The 19221-nt window shown below is 35.5% G+C and overlaps 3 protein-coding genes across 6 annotated transcripts; 2 read left to right on the top strand and 1 right to left on the bottom strand.

The window, feature by feature from the left end:
- Positions 1841-3609, top strand: LOC18783371 (heavy metal-associated isoprenylated plant protein 21). The gene is made up of 3 exons (XM_007216796.2): positions 1841-2095; positions 2208-2283; positions 3047-3609. Exons 1-3 carry the CDS (start codon positions 1853-1855, stop codon positions 3340-3342), a joined length of 615 nt encoding a protein of 204 aa, XP_007216858.2. The 5' UTR covers positions 1841-1852; the 3' UTR covers positions 3343-3609.
- Positions 9525-10867, top strand: LOC18782017 (heavy metal-associated isoprenylated plant protein 33). The gene is made up of 3 exons (XM_007216665.2): positions 9525-9560; positions 9725-9800; positions 10257-10867. The coding sequence occupies exons 1-3, from the start codon at positions 9525-9527 to the stop codon at positions 10799-10801; spliced, it is 657 nt and encodes a 218-aa protein (XP_007216727.2). The 3' UTR covers positions 10802-10867.
- Positions 11391-16866, bottom strand: LOC18784362 (protein MAINTENANCE OF MERISTEMS). 4 transcript variants are annotated; one of them, XM_020560706.1, is made up of 9 exons: positions 16572-16864; positions 15229-15403; positions 15074-15131; positions 14838-14972; positions 14159-14761; positions 13931-14074; positions 13732-13860; positions 13123-13158; positions 11391-12554 (listed from the first exon to the last, which is right to left on the bottom strand). In XM_020560706.1, the coding sequence occupies exons 2-9, from the start codon at positions 15342-15344 to the stop codon at positions 11931-11933; spliced, it is 1845 nt and encodes a 614-aa protein (XP_020416295.1). In that variant the 5' UTR covers positions 15345-15403; positions 16572-16864; the 3' UTR covers positions 11391-11930. The 4 variants fall into 4 exon arrangements, with proteins under 4 accessions (XP_020416295.1, XP_020416294.1, XP_020416296.1 ...); XM_020560705.1 differs by having other exon boundaries at positions 15229-15365; XM_020560707.1 differs by having other exon boundaries at positions 12026-12324; positions 15229-15365; positions 16572-16866.

Raw genomic sequence — 19221 nt, 5'->3', positions numbered from 1 at the left:
TCATGCAACACAACCGGGGGTGCAGTAAGAATAATTTTGAATCTGGAACAATCCTTGACAATTTCCCAACATTGGAAATGCACAAAACTTTTTTTTCCTTGTCCCATGGCACCGAACCACATTTGTGCTTGTATGATCTATTCAAAATAAATAATTGGAAGTGCATTAAAAAAGTATACAATGCAAGAAATTATAAACTATTTTGAAATGCAAGAATAAAATTGATTATGTAAATAAATATAGACAAATTGAAAATGCAAAAACAAAAAATAAAGATTATGCATGAAATTATAAACATATTTGAAATGCAAGAATAAAATTGATTATGTAAATAAATAAAGCCAATTAGGAAATGCAAAAATAAAATAAACATTGTGCAACAAAAAGAAATAGAATATGCAATAAAAAAAAGTTACATTAAATTGATTAAAATGACAATTAAAAATATTTTACCTCATCGGAAAGATTCGCACCGCTCCGAATGTTGTCCTTTGCTTTTGTCAAGGCATTTCTCCATTTTCCTAACTCTTTGTTTAGAAGTTTCCATCTACTAGACAAAGCCATTTCGGTCCGAATGGAACCCGATCTTTGACAAAATTCTCCATGAATTTTGCTCCACATATGATGGAACTTCATCTCATTGCCCGTGATAGGGTCATGACTAACGTTCACCCAAGACTCGCACAACGCAATATCTTCCTGGGTTGACCACGAGCCTCCGATTTCGACAGAAGATGCCATTTGTTTATTTTCTACAAATGGAAAGTAGTACAAAAATGTGAGTGGATAGTAAAAAATATTGGAAGGAGAAAAGTTTGTATGGAATTGGTGTGGAAAGTGGAAAATATGAGTAGAGAGTAAAAAATATTGGAAGGAGATGAGTTTGTATGGAGAATTGGTGTGGAAAATGAATAATGTGAGTGGAGAGTAGAAAATATTGTATGGAGAAGAAATTGTATGAAGATTTGGTGTTGAAAGTAGATAAAATGGTTAGGTATTTATAGGGAAAAAATACATACTTTTTTGGTATTTTTTTAAAAAAAATTTCAGAATTTTTTCAGATTTTTTAGGATTTTTTTAAAATTTTTTTGGCCAAAAAAATGAAAAAAAATGAGAACCGTAGGATTTCTGGAAAAAAACCAATCGGAGCCACCCGGTGTTGACACGTGGCAGGTTACCGTTGGACACTGGGTTGGATGACGTCATCGCTGACGTTCCGTGCGCTGACGTCAGCGATGACGTCATCCAACTCGGGCTTGAGCCCAGTCTGATTTCGCCCTTGGGCCTGCCCGGGCTCGTGGGACCCACGCCTTGCCCGGGCTTCTCCTTCCGCGCTGGAGCTGGTCTGCCTTCTCTCGGGCTGCCTTTGGCCCGGTTTGTTGGGTGCGCTGGGCTTGCTCTAAGTAATCAAAATTATCACTAGCTTGGCAGCCGGTGGCCATATTGTTATTTCTAAATAAAATTTGAACGACACAATTCTCACATTCATGCTTTAAAATAAAGGACATTTCCTTTGTCCAAATCCCCAAAATATAATGTGAAAATCCAAGCTACATTTGCTGCTAGTCCTTTCGATGAATACGAATGCATGTCTCACAAATGATATTTCGAACATTTTTAAATTTGTAAAAAGAGAAAACAAATCTTTCAACTCATCTTCGTTTTCCCTATAATTCTGGATAGATTGTACCAATGGAACCCATTATTGCGTCTCTTCTCTTATAAATAATTTAAAAGCAAAGCCAGTCATTGAACGGAATAAATTAATGCAAAGCATACATAAAGTACTTTACAAAAATTTCCGATTAAAAGTACACATCTTCTCAAAGCCTCTTCAAAGAGTGCTTTCAAAATGCTAAAAGCACTTTCTGATAACCAAAAACGTTTAATAAAAACAATTTTTCAGACAGCAGAAATGCTTCCTCCAGAATGTGACTATATAAATACAAACTCTCACCGCATATCAATCATCTCTCTCTCTCTCTCTCTCTCTCTCTGTGCTTTCTCCTACAGAGAAGAAAAAATGGGTGCTCTTGATTATCTTTCCAACTTTTGCACTGTCACCAGCACAAGGAGCAAGCGCAAAGCAATGCAGGTACTCATTATTTTTATCACCCACCAAGCCCCTTAATTAGTGTCTTTTTTATTTTTTTTATTTTGAAGAATATCTTTAAGATATCTGGGTTTTGTTTTTCATTCTCTCTCAGACAGTTGAGATCAAAGTCAAAATGGATTGTGATGGCTGTGAAAGAAGAGTCAAGAACGCTGTTACCTCCATGAAAGGTTCCCTCCTTTTTTCATATAAAAGCTTACTTTTGTCCTTGTAGTTGCAGTTTTGTGGCATGTCCACAGAAGCAATCAGAAGAACAAATGCATGTTGAAGAAAAAGAAAAAAAACCATATTTGAGGTTGAAGTCTCTGAAATGGCATGTCAAATTTCATGCTTACAAGTTACATGGAGAAGTCGGAGGTGGGTTTAATTGAAATTAAGAAATAAAAAGAAAACACAAGAGTTCGTTTGAGTTTTTTTTTTTTTTTTCCTTAAATAAATAAAGAATTAAATATCATTGGAACGTCTAGCCGGAACATATAAAAATTTCTCAACAATTAATTATTATGTGTTCAACAAATTGTCCTAGGAAATATTAATGATCAAGCTCATTATCAAATTGCACGTTAGTCTTCCTTTTTTCAAAACTCTTATGCCTTTTATAAAAAGATTTAAGTGCAACTTTGCTTTGATCTTATATTCTTACAGAAATGTTTTATTAAATTAATTCGATTGTTCATTGTCTATGCTATATAAAGTAAAATATGTAGCTGTAAAATCATACAGGTGCACCAAAAATTCTCGTATGAGGACATCTGGATGTTATTATTGTGCAAACACCGTATATTTTGTATTACCCATTCATGCTTTCCTCTCTGTTTACTATGACGTTTGCACAATAATAACGAGCGGACATCCAGATGAGAGAATAACTGCAGCTGCACAATTAATAATTAATAGGGTTTTATTTTATCTGTTGTGTATAATATTATTTAGGTGTAAAAGCTGTGGAGGTGAACCGAAAACAAAGCCGGGTGATTGTGAGTGGGTATGTTGAACCAAACAAGGTGTTGAAGAGGGTAAAAAGTACAGGCAAGAGAGCTGAGTTTTGGCCGTACATTCCTCAACATCTGGTACACTATCCGTACGCCTCTGGAGTTTATGACAGAAGGGCACCAAATGGGTACGTCAGAAATGTGGTTCAAGCTTTTCCGGCCTCCATGAATGGCCCTGAGGAGAACATGGTCTCCCTCTTCAGTGATGATAACGTCAATGCTTGTTCCATAATGTAGTAAGCCCTAATAATAATTCATTCAGGCAAGAACTGCATAATCATGCACTTCGTAAACTCTAGTTTTAATTAGTTTGTACAATTAGCAATGGAATTGTCTATGTGTAATTGTCGCGTGTTGTTATCGATAATCTACGTATTATAATATGAGTGAACATCTAGTTTATACTATATATATAAGTGGATTGTAATAAAGCGTGACAGTGTGTCCTGATACTAAACAATAATTTCTACTTTTACAATATTATAATAAGCATATATAATATAATCATCGCGTCTCCACTTAATACATTGTATTTAAAATGGATATTCAATATGGTATTAGAGCAATTAATTAATGTATATATTCACCAAATAGCTCTATTCACATTTTTCTTCTTAACAGATCCTAAGCTCGAATTTCTTCTCCCCAGTTGATAAAGAAAGATATAGATTTAGAAATTGAAGGTTTAAGAATCAATCTATTTCATTTCCATTCAAGCGTTGCTTTGATCCCAAAATAGAAAGGAAAAAAGAAAGAAAAACATTGCATTTAACTTGGTCTGTTTTAATCCTACTGGACGGGCTATTACTATCAATAAACACAACAATATTTGTTTTACGTGTAGGTAATGGCATGGGGAAACTAATTGAGGACAAGATGGTTCTGAAAATTTGAAGTGCAGAATAACACATATATAATATATTATATATATAGTTTTCATTGAGGAGATCTCTTAAATAAGTTTATTTGATGGACATCCTTATAGAGCTCACTGCGCATTGTATTCCGTTAATCCAAACTGTCTATTTTTTAGATAATCATTCAAAGATCATCTCTACAAAAAAATCAATTGAATCCGATATCATTTGACCACTCAATTGAGTTATTGAAATTTTAGTACTTTCTTAAAGTACCGTATTCATTGATTTTGTACGACACAATTGGATGTCAAAACGGTTTCCGATTTGTCTAATTTATTTGATATCATAAACAATACTTAAACTAAACAAATATACACCTCAAACAAGGAGCATTACTCAAGCCACAAAAAGTCTTTGCTTGGCCAAATAATTAATGTGCTACACGGTGTTCATCTTTCAACGACATATCCCTGAGTTTTGGCTTTAACATAAATGGAGTGACATAATGGTATTTGTTTAGAAAATATAAATTGAAAAAGATCTATTAGCTTTATTAATACAAATTCAAAACACAAAGGGCTCGTTTGATAACACTTTGGCTTCTAGTTTTTACTTTATCTTCACTACATAATTGTAGCTAAGTACATTTTAATTATTGTTACATTTTGGCTTCGCATGCTGCATGTCGCCGCTAAGTATGATTAAATAATGACAATTGGAGACAGCAAATAGATATATACTCACTTAATGCCAAAAAAGGAGAATGATTATGGGAAGCACCACCATTTGTTTAGAATAATCTTTTAATTATTTTAAACAAAGATTAGAGTAAATCTTAGGCCACTAGAAAAAGGGAAACTTCTATTAGGCTCATGATCCTTGTTAAAGCCATCTCAGCTCTGCCTTTACCAATCAAACTGACATTAAAAAAAGCCCCACTAAGTCGTTATCATATTTTTTTAATCTCAGAAAAGCATTATTAGATGAATTAAAGAAATATATGATCTTGGGATCTTAAATCCTAATCAAATAAGGTTAGATATTTGACTTTAATTATATTTTGTCATTCATTCATCTTCTTCTTCTTCTTTTTCTTCTTTATTTTCCAATTTATTTTGTGAGTAATCTTACCAGAAGAGGGATAAGATATACTGATGATCATTAGCACCGTCCAATCGGCCGATGTCGGGGAATTTTTTTGACCAGAAGACAAGTCAACAAGATTTATGTTCTTGTCTTTGATATCCAAAGTGAATAAAAAGAAAACATGATCCTAGGAACATCCATGTATTCAGGGGATGGCAAAGAAGATTGAAAGTATATCGTTCAAACGTATCAATGTCTCTTTGAAAACAGTCTTCTCTTAACCGAACCAAATACTAATTGTATTAATCTTTCATATATTAATTAGTAAAACAATCATATAACTCCAACTCCACCGACATGAAGTTAGCAGATTTTGGTTGATCGTCACTTGATATGAGCACGATTATGATACGACCTGCTAAATATGACTAATAACCGGACCTTAATGCACTCCGAAACTCGCTTGTTGACATTACTGAACGATTATAGATTTTTAGGTGAATTATACAATTATAAACGAGTTAGGTTAATGTTGAATTCTTAAACACGTTTACTATTTTTGTACACAAAACGACTCGTTAGCACGAATTGACACCCTAAACAATACTGTCATAATTCAATAAAATATGATATGCCACAAAGTAATCTCTCCCTAATCCCAATGCTTTAGGGCAACATACCTTTATTTTCCCTTCTCCACTCTCTTTTGGCCCCAGCAAAAGTTTTGATGTAAGAACTTCACACAATCAGGATCTCATGATTCAAAAAACTCAAAAAGATGGCCCACAATGTGAAGGCAGGAGAAGGAATTATTGGCTTCTTTTCCTTTGATGTATCCAGCTATTATATTCACTAGGGTTTTCAACCATCATGATGAAGAAAGATCCCTTTCATTTGAAAACTGAAATGAACCCAGAGAAGGGCACAAAGTACTTACTTGCCAAGCACCTTTGTGTATCTTTAAGCAATCTTTAGCTCATAGTTCTATGTTACACACTACAAGTCTAGAAAGAGAGGAATCATTAACTTTCATTTATTTTTTTGGGTATACAAACCATGAGCTTTAATTGACTGTGCGTTGCATGATAAAAATATATAAAGTCATTAAAAGCAAACTCTCATTGCAACAGAACATTAGCACTGATGATAGTAATCTAAAAAATTTGAAATTTTTTATTTATATTTGTAATCTAAGAAATTGTACAATTTTGGAGCGTTTGATGTTGTGTATGAAGTGAGTTATGTTTGTATAAAGCCAACTTTGGAAGACATGCTGAATTTTTTTAGAAATGATAAACTTTTTAATTAAAAAGTGAGATGCACTAGAATGTTGGGTGAACTCACAGAAACTGTTAATTAGAGGTCTAATTAAATACTGAGTCGTTCTCAGTGGCGGAGCCAGAAATTTAAGTGAGAGGGGGCACATTTAAAAATTCAAACTCTTTTTACTTTCTCTATTGTTACTTTTTGTATAAATAACCTAACATTCATTCATAATAATAAAATATATGCAACTAAATAGAAATTTAGACTTGAGAATAAAAGAGAGAACCAAAAAAAAGAGGAGAAATTTAAGAATTTAAGAGGAATTTCTTAATATTTGTATAATATTACTATAATTAAATATCCATACAACAATATTTGAGGAGGGGCACATGCCCTCCCTAGGCATGCATTGGCTCCGCCACTGGTCGTTCTATAGTGAAGGTCTTATATATGGACTATAAATATGGATCTTTATATTAGTCACATAATTCATCTGAATAATAACTTCACTTAAATTTAATAAAATGATCTTATGACTAATATAAAAATTTATATGAGGAATCCATACACGACAGTCATTATAAAATTTCGCATTAAGTACAAAAGAGGGGCTCAAATTCAAGCCCAAAGAGTTCAAACCCATTTTGTGGATCAAAAGAAGGGTGATCCTTAGGACATGCAAAAATAATTTCTTAACACCCAAAACAAAACAGTTAAAATACAAAAAGAAAAAAAGAAAAAATATATATACAGCAGAATTAAAAAAATGTAAAAGAACTACATATAAAAAAGATAAAACAGAAGACTGAGCCCCTGCCGAGCAGAAGACATTTCCATGCGTACAATCTTTGATTACTTGTGCAGAGAGAGTGCTGAATTTGATGGGCTACATGCATACAAATTGTTTGGGCCAACCACCATTTAAATGATATGTAGGCTTGGGCAAATGGCCTCTTCCAAGTTTTGGGCCTTACCAATTCAACCCACTTAAATATCTGAAACTCGAATTCTTATTCATAAGGGCAATTTAGTATTTTTAATAGAACTCGCTAAGTTCCTAATCAATTAATTAATTCTTACTCATCAAGTTAAACCTTCTGTCTTAGGGGTCTCAATTACGGAAAATTTATAAGGAAAATAGTTATTTACATTGACACCTCTTAAGATTTTTAGTGTGTTATCACAAAATTCCTAAGTTTCGAAAATTATATTTAAAACTTTTTCCGTTAGTTTTTCGTCCAAAATTTATTTATATCATAAAACTAAGGGCATGTTTACGTATCAGTAATGGAGAAAGTAAGGAATCAAAGAATTTAGGAATCCTAGGAGCATCCATATGTATACTTCAGGGATGGCAAAAAAGATTGAAAATATCGTTCAAACGTACCAATTCGCTACGAAAACAATGTTCTCTCAACCGAACCGAATACTAATTTTATAATAATTCGTTAATGTGTTAGTGTGTTCCATCTCACACTTGATATCAGTAATAATTTAGTTTTATTTTTATTTTTATAATGAGACATTAGTAATTTAGTTCGTAAACTAAATCCCTCATATTTAATTTATCCCCGTGTTCTGTTCTTTTTTCTTTTCTTTTTTTTGGTATGGCGTTCTTTGAACTACTGTTTAATCATTCAGTATGAAGTTTCCTTTGATATATGTTAGAAAATTGCTTAATTTATAAATATAAAGCAAAAGGCAAAATGGTGAAACATTAAAAAATTGGGAAAAATTTTGTCCAGATTTGCAAGTTCTGCTCGAGCGCCACTTGCGTCGCTCGAGCGCCTGCGTCCACTCGAGTCTGAGTTCTGTCGCTCGAACACCTGGGCCTAGATGAAAACCTTCCCTTTTCCGCTCGAGCCCTTGCAACTTCTGCTCAAGCACCAAAGCCCAATCAATACTTCTTCGACTCATTTGACTGTCCGTTTACTTCAATCCTTCCACATTTTTCAGTGAGCCAACATCAACATCTTTAAGGCCGTCACTATAGAATGACTCCGCACAATTGATATCATAGCCTGAGATCTCTAGTCTACAAGTTAAGGCCCTTTTCACTGGGCTAGACCTCATTGGCAGACTATTACTTGTATTAAATATATTTTAAAAAAAGCCAAAACTCGAATTCATATTCATAAGGGTAATTTAGTATTTTCCTAGAACTTCTTAAGTTTCTAGTCACTTAATAATTACTTAATCATCAAGTTAAACCTTCTCTCTTAGGCGGCTCAACAAGAAAATTTTAAAAGAAAATAGAGGTATTTACATTTACACCCCATAAAGTTTTTGGTGTGTTATCGCAAAGTCCTTAATTATATATATTAACAATCCTTGAAGTTTCAAATTGTTTCTGCAAAACCTTTTTCATTAATTTTCCGTCCAAAAATTATTGATATCATAAAAAAAATTTCTTCAAATAACAAAAGTAACCTCAAAATTACCTTAGTGGTACCAATGAGGTGTGGCATATTGGATTTGCTTGAGGGCTACATGGATGGTATATGTTATTTTTGTGTGAAATAAAGTAAATTAGTAGTGACCTTGCACTAGGCTAGGCCTATCCTATCCTTTCTACTTTGATTTTCTGTACTAGGATGTGCTTGACAATGACTTCTACTTTGATTTATACATAACGAAGGTATATATTTGTGCAGATTAAAATACCAATTGTTGAAAAGCAAATCGATTTTGAACTGTCCAATGTAATGAGAACATGAATTGACCATTGTCATAGGGTCATGTCATAGAACCAAAATTAAAATGAAAGTTCAAGTAAAAAAATAAAATAATGCATTGCGCATGAGAAAAATAACTAATCTATCTATCCAACAACAACAACAAAAACTAATCTATTTATCTAGTACTATTGCACCAAAATGGTTAGGGCAAATCGCAACAGCAGGTGTGGGAGGGAAGATATTATTAGGAGGAAGGAGATAAGAGTGTAGGCCACGCCTTGGTCAAATCACACACTTTTCGAACCTCTGCACTGAACCGGCCCCCTACCCTTCTGTCTATGTCTCTGTCTTGTCAGAAAATTTTGAGATTATAAACCTTCCCAAACAAGCGCCTTAAAAAGGGTTCTTTTGGACAAACAAAAGACCCCCATTAAAAGGAGGGAAATTCAAGCACTACTTGGTATCGAGAAAGAAGAAAAAGAAGACATCTTTTCTCCGAGTCTGAGCAATAGAAATCTGTGTTTGAGAGATGACAACAAATGAATTTGTGTTCGTGAATATTAAGGTCCTCTCCTCCTCTCCACTTTCCACCACATTTCTATCGTTTTCGTTTTCGTTTTCTGCAATGCATTAAAATGAAGCCTCTTGTTGTACTTTGGTTGTCATCTTTACTATCCATTGATTTTTTGCTTTCACTTTGTTGGTTTTCTTTTTGCTGTGTTTTTACAGACACATTCTCTCAAAGTACACATTAACTGTGAAGGATGCGTGCAGAAAGTTAGAAAACTCCTCAGGAAGATCGAAGGTTCTAATAAGTTCTAACTTTGAGCATGCCCTATTTATGTGTTTTCAATATAGATTTTACCTTTATCTTATTTGTATGACTGCTACAAGCTAACATGCTTTTTTGCCGTAATGTTTATATATATGACAATCCGTTTCTTTTTTCCCCTTCTTTTTTTTTCCTGATGGTATGATGAACATCAAGAAGCCTTCGTTTGAGAGTGGCACTTCTGTGTGAATATCTGAGTTTGTGATTCTCTATTCTGTGTATAATGATTTTTCCAACTAAGCCTAGGCCCCACATCAGAACTGAGTTTTTGACATCGTATGTTTTTGTTAGGTAGTGAAATTCAATCAGAAAACAAAACAGAAAATATTTCTGCTTTATCATTTATCTCAGCCAGTTTCCTTTTGAATCTGTCTACATTAATTATTTATCTACTGCCCTAACTTACTTTTAATGTTTAATTGAATTCAGGTGTCTATAGTGTACACATCGATGCAGAAGAACAGAAGATCACAGTCACAGGAAATGTAGATTTTGCTACTTTAATCAGAAAGCTGGGCAACGCTGGTAAACATGCAGAGCCTTGGTCTCCAAGCTCCAACCAAACAAAAGCTCCTATGAATGGCCTCAATTTAGACTCTGAAAATCAGCTTTTGCTCCCACCCTTCTTTGGCAGTGAAGGCCAACATGGCTGGGGATCTGGTAATTTTGTGGATGGAAATGGAAATTTGATTGGTGCTGCTCATCATGGAAAATTGCAGGGCAATGTTTTTCCCATGATGGGCCGTACGGGTTTTCATGGCAATGCAGAAGAAGGGCTTGAATTTCGTGGCCTGCAAGATTTCTCTGCAGGATTTCCAGCAGTAGGTGAATATGGTCATTCAAGACCTGTGATGTTGACCAACTCAGAAGGGTACCCTCACACTAATTTTGCACCTGCCTTCATGATCCCACCTAACACTTCCTCGTCTCAGTATAACGCTGGATCAGCAACACCCTCTGGTATCTACTATTAGATAGATGTGTACTGGTCTCTTGTTCTATATATATGCAGAAGAAACGTTATTGGTTTTGGAGTTTAAAAAGGGACGTAAATTAATGTATGGCAGTAGCAGAAAAAAAAAAATATATATATATATATATATATATATATATATATATATATGCTTTAAGGAATGAAATGATACTTGTGGGACTGAATTCACTCATCGGCCTAAATCTCGACATGTGTCCAAGATTCAGAAAATACCGTGAGGACCATGGGAAGTTCTTCTGTCTCACTTTGGAAAAATCCAAATGGACCAATTCTTCCCTACAAACGGTTGAATACAACTATGTGTTTATTTCTCTTATCATGTAAATTAGCACCCAATGAGAGTGATAACCCCATTATTAAATACAAATGCAAGCCACAAGCATAGATCGCATTTTATTCTGAATGAAATGATACTTGCAAGACCGAGATTCACTCATCGGACCACAAGAAGTTCTTCCATGGGACAGGGTTTTTATGGGACCTCACAGTCCTCACACAATAAGGTCAGTAGTACCACTTCCAGGGAGAATAGCTTTCGTGGAATTGAACAAAACAAAGAAAGCGAAAAATTATCAAAGCATCTACAACTTGCACTCTACCGTTATACCTCTGAACTTTGTTAACAAATAAATGTAACATTTTAATACAGCATCAATAGTATTGTTGCAGACAGTTTTTTTCCCCATAATTTTGACAAACATACCATATTGTACAGGAAACATAACTCAAGAGGTTCGGTACAGGGTACCAATCGCCTCAACATCATTTCCCAGTAGCCTCTAGACCCGAACTCCTAATTGATTTTTCATCCCGACTTATATCGTATATACAGATCAGCATGTCACCGAAGAAAGCATACAACAATAGTCCTCACAGAGTTTCCAAGTAGGGGGGTGACTATAAAGATCCGGTTACCTGTAGTCTATAGGCAGATCAATTCTCAGGCAAACCTGTCAAGACTACACTATGGGAGGTGAACTGCATTTGGTGTACTGTTTTACACTTACTTACAAGGTCAATTTCCAAAAACCCTAACATGCACATAATGACAGCTTAAGTGACATTATTAGTTAAGTCCTGTACTGTAACCTTAAGAACGAATAATTCAATCAAGGGCAATCTGCAGTGAGTTCTGTGGTATTCTGTATACATACTTCCAAGTTGAGTTGCCCAGACGAAGTGAAGAAACAAAATGGAACCAGAAGAAAATCCATTTTGGGGAACCCTTCCACCCGGCCTGGAAAATTTTCTGTCACTGATTTGAATCTGAGAGAACTGTTTCCCCGTCCTGATACTAGGTTATATGCGAACCTTTCTTCTGAAGAAATTGGTCTGATTGAAGTTATCATGACTGTGTTTCCAATACTTTCTGTAGCCTTGTTGAGGAGAAAGAGAGCGCCATCCTCCTCTGCTTGAAGAACAAGAAATTCTTCGTTTATCCCCAACGAGACAGCTAAAGGGGTGTTGTATCTGAAACGCCTTCCAGAATCCCAATGCTTGCTGCTGAAATGTAGTGACAACTGTTCAGATGAGCTAACAAAGTTGCAGTTTGGAAGGGGGCATGAACATGGTCCATAGATGCATGTTTCTTCATGGTCATTATTCTTCATATAATCCACTATTTCATCACACCCATAATCTCTGTTCCGGCATTGTTTTCTGACTGATTCAACTACTAGTTCAATCTCACCACACACTATGTCCTTATTCCTAACAAACACTAGCATATTTTCCTGTAGAAACATATTAAACAAAATGATTGTTGACAATGTCATAAGATGATGCGGGACAAAACAGTTAAAGCTTCAAAACTGATGCTATAAAATTTACGACCTATTTATTTACTTGTGCAACCAAGACATCCTAGTGAATAAAATTATTTTTTTTCTTTGTCATTTTCTTTTCCTATTAGATTAAGATCCTTCAAAGCCTATTTGATGAAGAAACCCAGAATTTACCACTTAGATTATCAGACATTGCAAATGTCCCAAGAATTTCTGCTGTTACACTTACACTAACCCTGGGAAGAGATCTCTAACAAGGAAATCACCTTATAGGAAACAACAGACCAGGACAATGGATATATAAAAAAATATAAATTTGCCGTATTTCTATTTTTGTTTCCTTTTCTGTTCTTTTCGTCAAACTTTCCATGGCAGGATGATCTGTATTTCTTTACTTCTTTTTTCTTTTTCTTTTTTGCAGTCAGGGTCATCTGCTACTTCACCAATATGTACACGAAATACACAGAGAAAATATCAGAAAAGCTTAAAAATGACTAACAGACAAAATCATCATTACCTCCTCCAAAGTAAATTCACCAATCTGTCCTTCAACCTATAAAATATACAAGCATAAGTATTTATGTAACTCTTTTCCTATAATGGATATATATTAAACAGTAACAAAAGAGTAAAAGGGACAGTGCAGTCTGTGTGTCCCTCTGTGTGTGTATATCAGATGGTGCAACTGGAAAGCAACAAACAAGAAACCTCGTTAAGAGGCACTCCCAAAAACAATATATTAGCTTTTCGGGTTCATAATGTCCAGGAAGATATGTTGGTAAATAATTACAACAGAAAAAAGAGTTGGTTAGAGCTAAACATTTTTCTTCCCAGCTTGAAAATGAATGAAGCATAAATGTGGTTTCTTGTAGTCCATCCATGAGAAAACAACAACCATGTCCCCAAGGGCATTGAACACTGTCTGCCCCAATACAGAAGACAGGACAAAGAATAACTATATAGGCAGAATTTACCAATATGCCACAAGTGTAAAGCCCTATATATATAACTATATCAAAGAAATCCCATAACAATAGTAGTAGTTGTTGTTGTTGTTGTTGTTATTGCTGTAAGCTTCTGCCTAATGCTAAAATAAAACAATTTAGCATAATCCATCCGTCATTACCTGATTCTCCTTATGCTCAAAGGGAGCATCATGCTCAACCCCACTACTTATATTGCATTCTGGTGGCCTATCCAATTGACCTATAAACTCGCAAGAATCCAAATCAGAACACCTCTCCCTACATACCACCTGCAAAGGAGCAGCAAGTATGACAACCCCATATATGGCTTAGTATCAAACTTCCCAAATGTAAATGTACCTCCCCACATCCATAACCACCAAGCTCTCTTTCCCGCTTCTCCCTTTCAGTAATCTCGTCCTCGCCCCATGAAGATAGGAATGGAACAACAGCAGGGGCCAAGGCACCATTTTCCTCAACAGAGATACTTTCATAATAAAAGAGCTGAGAAGATATAAGATTTCAGAAAATAAAGTTTGGTATGTGTCCAATAACTAAGATGAATGCATTTTTAAGAGTCTATTTTACCTGGAGAAACAGAAGACAGCCACCAACTGCACGTTGCTTCCCTTGATGAAAACGAGATACCTCACAAACTAGCCGGTCAAGTAAGAACTTCCCCCAATTATACTGGTGGACAACATCCATATTCGTCAAAAAGTGAAGGAATGAAGGGCTGACATCCAACCTTGCTGTTGGGGACAGAAGAGTGCCCAACGCATAGAGGACGAATGATCTCTTAAATTCCTCTCCTGCTTCAGGCTCTGCCAACCTCTCTTCTAGGAGCCTGACTGAAATACCATGATTTGTGGCATCATAACTGTGCCGCAAGTCCGCAATCAAGTCATCAGGCCCTGAGTTTACCACATCCTTCCCACTAGCTGCTAATCCCATCACAAGCTCGACATCTTTTGGTGTTAAAGGAATACGTTCTCCACAAATCTCCAAGCTACGTTGTGTAGTGTCAAACCTCTCCAGTAGCCAAAGACACAAGCTGCGGCGGAGAGTTCTGCATCTAAGGTCAAGAAGGCTCCCAAAACCCATGCTCTTCACTGCAGCCTTTTGTTCAGTTGTGAGGCGCTGTATCACATTGAATAAGCGGCCAGGAGAGCATCTTGTGACTAGTTTAGCCTGCATTGTCAAAGCTGTAAGATTCGCCCAATCCAATGAACAAATAAACAACTGTCACCAGAAAAATAATTGGTACCTGCTTTCGTGGCTTAGGGGTACGGGTGGGGGCTGTACTCAAGTAGTTATCCCACACTTCACGAGCACGCATTGTGTATTTTGCTTTCTCCTCAAGGCTCATAGACTTCCATGCATCTGAAGCTGCCTTCGTGGCCTGAAATGAAAAGGTCATGATGCCTTATTATGTTTTAATTTTATTATCAAAGTAAATTACACACTGCTAAACATTTTGCAAGTGAACAGAAAGAGGCTCACAGCTTTAAGGCCAGAGGATTCAGGATGCGAAGCGCTGTATTCCTTGATAAAGTCTCGGCTAAATAGTTGATTTCAACATTAGCAAGCCAGTGCACAAGGAGAAAGAGGCATATGCTAATACAGAATGAATTCCAGTGAAAGAAATTGATTGTTACCTAAAATACACCCATGAGCACGCAGGACGAGGAGTGGTAACTTGCTTCTTCTTCTTCTTCCTTTTCCTCTTTCCTTCTAACACAACATTCTCTTCAGCATTTCTTTTTACCAACATGACATCTCCTTCACTTGACACCTAGAGGTTTGTATTTAGAAAAGAAGTATAAAACCAAACTGAAACAAACAGGCAAACAAATTTGAATTTCTGAAATATATGTAACTTTAAAAAAAAAAAAGGTATAGAAGTAAATGTGTTTCTTATATAGGCAAACCAATACAATGAGGACAATTATCATGATTCATTCACTTTCCAAAAAAAACTTTGGATGTACCTATGGAAAAAATGACTTAAACAGCATAGATGAATTGTAAAACCCAGGCTTACATTTTCAAAAGGGAAACTGTATGCATGCATGTCTCTATGTGTTTAAAGTTTATGATTATCTGGGATATTAACTTCCAGAAGACTTCAGTTATGATGATGCCTGCAAAGACTCGCGACATTTTCACACACAGCACTGGCAGAAAGATTCAAAAACATCATAAATAATGTGATATAGGCAGTTTTTACAAATCTTAAGCTATGTATATTGAATTTCCAGTATTAAAAATTTCCTACGCCATTTATCCCTTATTCTCTGCTCCACCTCGAAAACAACATGTTTCCATAAGCAGCAGCCCTACTGTGCATAATTTTGGAAGCAAGACACAGAGCAAGGACTAGGACATACCCCTTCCCCAGCACCACCACAGCATTGCTTAAAATGACAAACCTATTTTGTTCCAAGATCTATCAACCCATTGTTTACTGAGTGGAACAAATGTCTTTATATTCGGAGCATCATGATTCATCAAGTAGCTGTAATGTTCTTTAACATTTAATGTGAGGCTACTGTTTAGTTAGATCAGTAGAAGTTGTGAAAGTGTCTTCCCTTTGTTTCCTAAAGAAGTCAGAAGTCTTAGATTTGCTCCACAAATTAAAAATTGAAACTTTACAGAATATAGGATGCTTAAAAGCAAAGTTAGCAGAATAGCAAGAGGTACAAAAACCCCATTGCTCAAGAATTACCCACAATAATGAAATTCGGTTCCAACTGCCAAGTATTCCTATTTATCTTTTGGCTAAAACTAACAACCTAATGCAATGCAATTCACATATCAAACAATCCAAACACATTCACAGTGTTTGCCTAAAAGGCTTACCAAATGCTTTTCTGGGTTCTCATGCAATTACAATTCTACCAATACCACACTATCTTAATTATACGAAAAAACCAGTTATGAAGCAAACAACATCATACACCATTTATAATAGAATTGTGCAAAGTGTGAGAAGCCAAACCATTTTCGGAGAACTGGAGCCTGTGGTTGAGATCAAGTAGAGAGAACTGGAAATGCGAATTAAAGAAGAGCTAGGGTTTCAAGAGAGCGATGAGGGCTTGCTGAATTCCAGTGAGAATCGGAGGAGGAGGAAACGAAATGGATTTCTGTTTCCTACGGAGTTTCGTTTTCCTTTCGCATTTCTCAGCTGCGAAGTCGTAGCTTTTTTGTGTCCTATGTGGTAAGCTGCAACGCTCTTCTTCAACTATATTTTTCAGCTAATTAGACTTTCCACCCACCCAGTTCTGGGCATATAATAGTTTGGTCCCTATCTTTTTAAATTTGAACTCACTCGTACAACAAATTGTTATACCATTCACTCTTCCGCCTGTCAGCTCAATGTTACATGAACTAATGAATAAGAAGAACTTTTTTTGGAGAAAAATCTAATATGGTACCCACGTAACCGAAAAATGAGTCCAAGAAGTGTCATGCTCAACAAAAAAATGGTTAACTTGATAGTTTAACATACGGATTGAAGGGTTAATAATATGGGACATTCTCCAATAAATATTTAAGTTAGGGATTGGTTACATACTTCTAATTTCGGTCGTTGGATTGCATCTAAAAGACTTCCAATACATTTAATGAATATAATTCAACGACCAAGATTAGAAATATGTAACCAATCCTTAAAATAAAATACTTATTGGAGAATCTCTCGATATGAGATAACAATTTGTAATTTTAAGGGTTGTTTTTGTCAATTTTAAAAGATATGGATCAAAATGTTACATGCCCCAAACCACAAAGTAGAACTCCTCATGTTACATGCCCGAGGGCGGTGACGTCAACGCTGACGTCATCCCTAATAGAATCCAACAGGCATGTGCCACGTGTCGCAACCCGAACGCTCCGATCGGTTTTTTTCCAAAAATCCGACGGTCCTCGTTGTTTTGGCTAAAAAAATTCAAAAAAATTCTGAATTTTTTTTTTAAAAAAATACCACAAAATTCTAGATTTTTTCCCTATAAATACCTAACAATTTTATTCACTTTCCACACTAAATCTTCATACAATTTCTTCTCCTTCCAATAGTTTTTACTCTCCACTCACATTTTTCTACTACTTTCCATTTGTATCAAAAAACAAATGGCATCTTCTGTCGAAGCTAGAGGCGCGTGGACAACTCAGCTTTTTGTAGAAGCCTTTGCAAGTCCCTCAGCGTGGGTTTGCGAAGGTACTCCCTTGTGTACAAATTTTCCACTGCATCACAGAATCTCACCAAGCACTCTAGGATAGTTGATTTTTCCATCCTTGCAATCTCATCCACCTGCTCTGCAAATGCCCCATAAGCAAGCATCCGCAAAGCAGCTGTAAGGTTTTGCTCCGGGAGAAGACCCAAAACTCCAACAACATCATACTTTTGAATGAAGTATGTGTCGTAATTACAAATATCATGCATGATTTTTTGGAACAAATGTGGCTGCATTCTATATCTCTCTCGAAACTTATAAACAGGATATAACGAATTTGGGATAAAGTAATCTTCCAAGAGATTCTTACCCCGAGACTCCCTACGTCTGTCTACATTCGGGGTACGACGACGGCGGTGTTGCCTTGATTGATTAAGCACACACACCGTTGTTGCAAGCATTTCTTCCTCTTCTTCATTGGCCTCCCGATCTTCATCAGCACGTCTGCACCGAATTTCTTCCTCTTCTTTTTGTTGCCTCTCCAACACTCTCCTCAAGTTTGACATTGAGAGTAAAATGTGTTTTGTAAAATCTGAGAAATGAAGGAATAGATAAGAGATTGTGTGAGAGGTATGAGTTGATGGTGTAGTTTTATAGAGGGATTCAGAAAATAGAGATGACACGTGGCACAATTTTAGATAGTGAAAATCTTATCTGAAATATGAGATTATAATTTTAAAAAAATATATGAAAAATCTTATCTGACGTGGGACACGTGGCACAATTTTAGAGGGTGAAAATCTTATCTGAAATATGAGATTATAATTTTTTTTAAAATATTTGAAAATCTTATCTGACTTGGGACACGTGGCAAAATTTTAGAGGGTGAAAATCTTATCTGAAATATGAGATTATAAATTTTTTTTAATGAATATCCGAAAATTTTATCTATAATAAGACACGTGGCAACCGAGATTCTCATCCGAAAATCTTTTCTAAAAAATAATGGACAAGTGGCAACCAAAAATCTTATCCGAAAATTTAATTACAAAAGATTATCAAAATTAATGGTTTAAAGTATAAAAAAATATGAAATAAAGTACAATGAATAGTATTTGCCTTAGCCTTAGCCTTTTGGGGTGGAACCACAAATGACAAGGCTGCCACTATTCACGTGAATAGTGGCAGCCCTTGCCTTGCCCTTGCTTTGCCCTTGCCCTTGCCTTAGCCTTTATGGGTGGAGATGTAGGAAAAGATTATTCAGTGAACATAATTCATTAGCTATAATATTAATGCAGTGTATAGAATCAAATCCAAATTAGAACACGTGTACTAAATCTTTGGTTCGGTATTTTCAATTTGGAGATCACATAAATGGGAAACAAGATGTCCTAGATGTCTTAATGATTTGTCTTATTTTTTTTATGAAGATGATGTTAAGATAAAAATTTAAAAAATAGATGATTTGGATCGTTG

The sequence above is a fragment of the Prunus persica genome, chromosome G3 (assembly GCF_000346465.2).
Source record: "Prunus persica cultivar Lovell chromosome G3, Prunus_persica_NCBIv2, whole genome shotgun sequence".
Lineage (NCBI taxonomy): Eukaryota > Viridiplantae > Streptophyta > Magnoliopsida > Rosales > Rosaceae > Prunus > Prunus persica.
Note: the sequence above shows the minus strand (reverse complement) of the source record. Positions and strands in the feature narration are given on the sequence as shown.

What these genes read in the sequence shown, in the direction of transcription:
- LOC18783371 (XM_007216796.2), top strand. Translation starts at nt 1,853, where the DNA reads ATGCTAAAAGCACTTTCTGATAACCAAAAACGTTTAATAAAAACAATT. An exon ending in GCAAGCGCAAAGCAATGCAG is followed by an intron (nt 2,096 to 2,207) that starts GTACTCATTATT and finishes ATTCTCTCTCAG; the next exon opens with ACAGTTGAGATCAAAGTCAA. An exon ending in CGCTGTTACCTCCATGAAAG is followed by an intron (nt 2,284 to 3,046) that starts GTTCCCTCCTTT and finishes AATATTATTTAG; the next exon opens with GTGTAAAAGCTGTGGAGGTG.
- LOC18782017 (XM_007216665.2), top strand. Translation starts at nt 9,525, where the DNA reads ATGACAACAAATGAATTTGTGTTCGTGAATATTAAG. An exon ending in TTGTGTTCGTGAATATTAAG is followed by an intron (nt 9,561 to 9,724) that starts GTCCTCTCCTCC and finishes GTGTTTTTACAG; the next exon opens with ACACATTCTCTCAAAGTACA. An exon ending in ACTCCTCAGGAAGATCGAAG is followed by an intron (nt 9,801 to 10,256) that starts GTTCTAATAAGT and finishes AATTGAATTCAG; the next exon opens with GTGTCTATAGTGTACACATC.
- LOC18784362 (XM_020560705.1), bottom strand. An exon ending in GCTGTCTTCTGTTTCTCCAG is followed by an intron (nt 14,075 to 14,158) that starts GTAAAATAGACT and finishes ATATCTTCTCAG; the next exon opens with CTCTTTTATTATGAAAGTAT. An exon ending in TTGAGCATAAGGAGAATCAG is followed by an intron (nt 13,159 to 13,731) that starts GTAATGACGGAT and finishes TATATTTTATAG; the next exon opens with GTTGAAGGACAGATTGGTGA.